Genomic DNA, 6,030 nt, shown 5'->3' with positions numbered 1-6,030 from the left:
TCACTTTTGTCATGTCCCCCTTGAGATAGCTGCAATGAGGCTATTTCCCTTTAGCCTTAGGGTGGAACCTGTGAGTGGTATAGAGGTTTAGCTAGAGGTTTTTTTGCATGGAATGAGATTGAATTTGATTTTTTTAGGAAATAAAATTGTTGTGGGATAACAGGCACTCATAACTCACACCTTGAGCATGACTATGAATATTTCCCTTGATATGATTGTATTATGGAAATCCAAGACCAAGGTCAGCCCAAGCACCTTAATACACTGGGACAATGTCAACATGGAAAATTTTGGTACTCTAATTCTCCCTATGACATAGTATTAGTTTTCTTCTTCTTTTGAGTATGAGATGAGCCCTGAATGACATCACTATCCTCTTGGTGATGACCATTCTTGTGAACCTCCATCTATCCATCTATAAAAGAGATAATGATAATGATGATGGACAATATGGACAATATTAGCCAGATGAATAATGATTTGATAAACATACTAGTTAAATCATTGTGTCTATATGTTAATGAACACCCTTGACAATTTGATGACGAGAAGTTGCATGAATTTTACATTAATTTGCTTCTCGATATGGTATAAATTTTAAGCACTCTAAGTGCATTGAAGAGATACAATTATAATCTTATGATCACAATCAGCCGTACAAGACCTATGATGAGCGGATTGAGAAACAGGTAGATGGATCTATGTCTGTTCCTACATCCTCAATTCTTAAGGATCATGATATTGATTCCCTCACTTCTATTTTTCCATATATAATGAGAGTGAGAAATAAATAGAAGACATTAAAAAATAAAAATGTGCCGCAAATGAGGAGATTATAATTTCCTTGAAAAGCGACGATGACTGAGAAAAAGTAGAGGATATCATTATTGAAAGGGAAGTGCTTGTCTCACATTCTCATGATATTGCCATGTACGATGTGTCCCCTTTAGATGAAATCAAGGAAACCATCTACTCATCCTTCTCATGATTCAGAATCAAAATGCCATAGGAATTAAACTAATGCAAGACAAATGCCAACAACATAAACATCATAATGGTGAGCCATCCTATCATACTTGCCCCCGCCATCTTTATGGACCAGATCTATTTTTTTCTTGTCTTTTTCCTGGATTCCAGTTTATATTTCATCATTTGGAATCACCATCGAAGAGATGAATTTTATGTATAGATTAAAAATCGCAACCTTCTTCTTCTTCGAACCTTATCTTCCCTATCTTCCTTCCAACTTCGTATTTTCTCTATCAAGTTAAAGGCCTATCAGTTTGCTTCCAGCTGCAGGCCATCCTCATGTTGTGACATTGCTGTCGAGAGGATAAGTCATAATATGAAATTAAAATCTGTTGCTTTAAACTGATAAAAAAATATTTTGGAGTATGCATTAAAATTTTAAAGTGACTTGAACCTTTATCATTACTTCAAAACAAATATTTATTATTTGAAATAAATTTCTTAAATCATATTTTCGATCCCAATCAATAAATATTTAATATAAAATTGCATTTTTTATTTTTTTAATCCTGAATGATATTGAAATATCAGTTAAACTTAATGTCACAAGCTGTACAAAAATTTTATACCAACTTTAATAAATATAATACATAAATAGGTTATATTTTACTGTTATTCTGTTATTGGTATCATTATTGTAACTGTTATGTGCCTAAACATTTTATTATCCCAATCTTATTCCAGAGCTTTAGGTATTGTTATTGTTATCCTATATGAATAATGATGGTATCTGATATCAATATCAATTTTGATATTGGTGGCTTTAGTGTTTTTAATGATAATGGTATCACGACATCCAATAACAGATATTGGATACAAATACTATTAGTAGCACCGTGGATAAACTCTCTCTCAATCCCTCGCCATATATCTACATTCTCCATTCACCTTCATCAATTGATCAATTTTCATATATTTTTCTATCAAGAAATGTGGTCAGGAAGATAGACCCAATTGTGATCTCATGCGACCGACTTCATTACCTCACTGATTAGAATTAATGATTGATCATGGGATAAATCCAATCAAGCTTGTGATCTCAAATGTGTGATATGATCATTGATCAGTCACCCGATCTGATCAACAATTGATCTGATCAGTTGATTACGGATCAGACACCCAATTGAATCAATCAGATCAGGTCAGGGGCATTCCAACCCATTCAATACATTTAATGTCCAAGTAATTTTATGGATAATTAGAAACTTACCCACATTTTTTTCTGGTGGCACTATTGAACCCTTGATCCCTCACTCTGGAAATTAGATTGGTGCATCATACTACTTGGGTTAGCTGTCTTATAAAAATTGGAAACCTTAAGGTCATACAGAAGGTAAATTATTACATCATTAAATAAAATATTACTTTACATAGGATACCTATGGCCAACTGTTGGGCTACCATGCAAAAGATGTGTAAGTAGGAGAGAGGCCAGCCCTAAATTTTATATTAGAGTTTTTTGGGACCCTTGAATCTGAACAATGATTGCATGGTTGATGTGATTAATTTTTTCCTCCAATGATCGTATGAAGTCTCCCAAACCCATCACTCATTGTGATTTATTAGTCATATATCAGTACCCACTCAAGCTGATTAATGATTGCATCGCAAATCCCTACTTGTCTGGCTCTGCACTATCCTGATAGGATGGAAATATCTAAGGGTTCTGTTGCGTGATCAATTTGTAAACAAAAACAATATTAAGAACAAAAACGACAATGCAAAAAGTGTTGGTAAAAATGACAAAAATGTGAAATATTGAAAAAAGGTAAATCAAAAAGGAAAAAAAACTTTGCTGAAATTTTGCTTGATCAACTATAGATGATGATCTGATCTTCAAATCAATCAACGGAGAATAATTTCCACTTTATTTGTACTCAAATTTTAATATATTAATCAATATTCTAAACTAGCTTAATGATACTTTCTCTACAATTCCTAATGCATATTCAATTATTTTTTTTTTATTACAAGGCAACCAATAGGAATCACTGATCTGACGATCAGATCTGGCATATAGATGATAATACCCTCACCTTATGATATCTTCCCCAGCAACACCTGACTTGGAAGTTGGAAGTAAGTCAGTAACTAAATTATGAAAGAAAGCCGAAATTATTGGGCTTTAGAGGCCCAATTAGCTTTGGCGGACTGACGGACTACTGAACCTGTACCCTCGGAAACCCAAATAGCCAAAACATGACCAGTCTCTCTCTCTCTCTCTCTCTCTCTCTCTCTCTCTTCTCTCCCTCTATCTCTATTTCTATCTCTCTCTCCCTCTATCTCTATATCTCTCTCCCTCTATCTCTATCTCTATCTCGATCTCTATCTCTCTCTCTCTCTATCTCTGTATCTCTGTATCTCTCTCTCTCTCTATCTCTGTATCTCTCTCTCCCTCTATCTCTCCCTCTCTCCCTCTATCTCTATATCTCTCTCCCTCTATCTCTATCTCTATCTCGATCTCTATCTCTCTCTCTCTCTCTATCTCTGTATCTCTGTATCTCTGTATCTCTCTCTCTCTCTATCTCTGTATCTCTCTCTCTCTCTCTCTGACTCTCGCTGTAATACAGTCTGTACATATCTTCTCCACTCCTGTTATTTCTAGAGGGATATAAATCTTGAAGTCTTCGTTGGATTGATCGATTTGTACGATTAAAAATATAACAAAAAACAAAATGACTCGTCTGGCGAAAACGAGAAAATTTCTCTCCTCTCTCTGGATTGCCAAGCTACTTCTCTCCTCTCTTTGGAGTAGTATTAAAATTACGAACGCGTCGTTTACCGAAAAGATATGCGGTGATTTGCGACTTGCAACGTTGGTCTCGATAACGTCAAGATTGACCAATTCCTCAGCATTAAGTCAGCTTCAGCCACAGAACGAGATTTTAAGGGAGAGCTTGAAGGCGAGAGAAAGCGAGATTGCGATAGAGATAGAGACAGAGACAGAGAGAGACCAGAAGGGTTATCCAAGATGAGAGAATTCTTCTTCTTCTTCTTCTTCTTCATGCTGATTAATCTTCAAGAATCGCGGGCGGAGGACATCACAGCCTTCGTCTACGCGGGCTGCACACAGGCTAAGTACCAGCCGGGCTCGCCGTACCAGTACAACGTCGAAGCGCTGCTCTCGTCTCTCAGCGACGCTTCCGGCGTCTCCCCATACGCCAATCTCTCCTCCGGCGACGCGTCGCCGGCCGCCGCCGCCGTCTACGGCCTTCACCAGTGCCGCGGCGATCTCTCCGCCGCCGACTGCCAGGCCTGCGTCAGGTCCGCCACAGCCCACCTCTCCGCCCTCTGCCTCGGCGCTCTCGGCGGTGCTCTCCAGCTTCAAGGTTGCTACGTTCGCTTCGCCAAGGACGTATTCGCCGGCCAGCTTGACAAGTCCATCGCCTTCCAGAAATGCAGCGCCCCCTCCAACGGCGACGTCGCGGGGACAAGAGAGTCGGTGCTCGACGCGCTTGCCCTCGCCGGCGCCGCCGGCTCGTACCGGGTCGCCTCGGCGGGGGCCATTCAGGGCCTGGCTCAGTGTTTGGGGGACCTGGGTCCAAGCCAGTGCACCGACTGCCTCGCCACCGCCGCCGACGCGGTTCGCGCCAACTGCGGCCTCGCCGGCTCCGCCTCTCTCTACCTCGTTAAGTGCTACGTGAGGTACTGGTCCAACAGAATCCCTCCGCAGTCTATCCCCGGTAAGCGTTTTAACATCCTATCCAATCTCAATCTCTATCTCTATCTTGAAACGAGAGTGGATAGATGATGGGTTTTCTGTTGAGGGCAGGATATCACCCGGAATCTTCCCACATCGATCGAACAAGCAGAATAGTAGCCATCATCGCCGGAGTGATGGCCGTGGTCGTCCTGCTCTATGTCTTCGTTGCCTCGCTGAAGAGGCCTTCAGTGGAAGACAGAGAGGAAGCACCCTGCATCCATCATGGTAAACCTATCGGCTGGTTTTAATCTATCTGGCTTTCTCTTTCTAATCATTCTCTTTCTCTCTCGTGCAGGAAAACATTGATCGAGGACTTGTGGGGACTTACTTTCCTCTCTCAATTGTTGTTTCAGTTGAAAAACGCAGTTCTCTCTCTATATCTCCTTTTTTTTTCGCGGGTGCAAATATTTACGCCTGAGAAAAGTGATGGAAGAAAGATGTACGCTGCGGTTTATTCTGTTATAAAATACTGGCCGTCGTCAGTTTGCGTCTGTGGCATGTAGCGATGTTGATGTGGATCCACGTGCCTTCTTGTAGACCTTGACGTTGATCGTTTAACTATTGCAGCGAGATAGACTGTGAAGAATCCGTGTAACTGGAGAGAGAGAGAAGAGAGGAGAGAGAGGATGGGAGAGAGAGAGGGAGGGAGAGTAAGAGAGAAGAGAGGAGAGAAGAGAGAGAGTAGGGAGAGAGAGAGAAGAGAGGAGAGAGAGGATGGGAGAGAGAGAGGGAGGGAGAGTAAGAGAGAAGAGAGGAGAGAAGAGAGAGAGTAGGGAGAGAGAGAGAAGAGAGGAGAGAGAGGATGGGAGAGAGAGGGAGGAAGAGTGAGAGAGAAGAGAGAGAGTAGGGAGAGAGAGAGGGAGGGAGAGAGAGGAGGGTGAGAGAAGAGAGGAGAGAGAGAGGGAGGGAGAGAGGGGAGGGGGAGAGAAGAGAGGAGAGAGAGAGGGGGGGGGAGAGAGGAGGGGGAGAGAAGAGAGGAGAGAGAGAGGGAGGGAGAGAGAGGAGGGTGAGAGAAGAGAGGGAGAAGCGAGAGAAGAGAGAGGGTGAGGAGAGAGAGGGAGGAAGAAAAGAGAGAGAGGGAGGGAGAGAGAGGAGGGTGAGAGAAGAGAGGAGAGAGAGAGGAGGAGAGAGAGGAGGGTGAGAGAAGAGAGGAGAGGGTGAGGAGAGAGAGGGAGGAAGAAAAGAGAGAGGGAGAGAGAGGGAGAAAGAGGGAGAAAGAGAGAAAAGAGAGGAGGGAGAGAGAGGAGAGGGAGAGGAGAGATAGAGGGAGGGAGAAAGAAGAGAGGGAGAAGCGAGAG

At 42.1% G+C, this 6,030-nt stretch overlaps 1 protein-coding gene across 1 annotated transcript; it reads left to right on the top strand.

The window, feature by feature from the left end:
• Window positions 1–3,911: 3,911 nt before the first annotated feature.
• LOC144713831 (plasmodesmata-located protein 6-like) lies at window positions 3,912–5,223 on the top strand. Its single transcript, XM_078588542.1, has 3 exons — window positions 3,912–4,712; window positions 4,802–4,957; window positions 5,028–5,223. Exons 1-3 carry the CDS (start codon window positions 4,001–4,003, stop codon window positions 5,036–5,038), a joined length of 879 nt encoding a protein of 292 aa, XP_078444668.1. The 5' UTR covers window positions 3,912–4,000; the 3' UTR covers window positions 5,039–5,223.
• Window positions 5,224–6,030: the final 807 nt, after the last annotated feature.

The sequence above is a fragment of the Wolffia australiana genome, chromosome 16 (genome assembly GCF_029677425.1).
Source record: "Wolffia australiana isolate 7733 chromosome 16, ASM2967742v1".
Classification (NCBI taxonomy): Eukaryota; Viridiplantae; Streptophyta; class Magnoliopsida; order Alismatales; family Araceae; genus Wolffia; species Wolffia australiana.
Note: the sequence above shows the minus strand (reverse complement) of the source record. Positions and strands in the feature narration are given on the sequence as shown.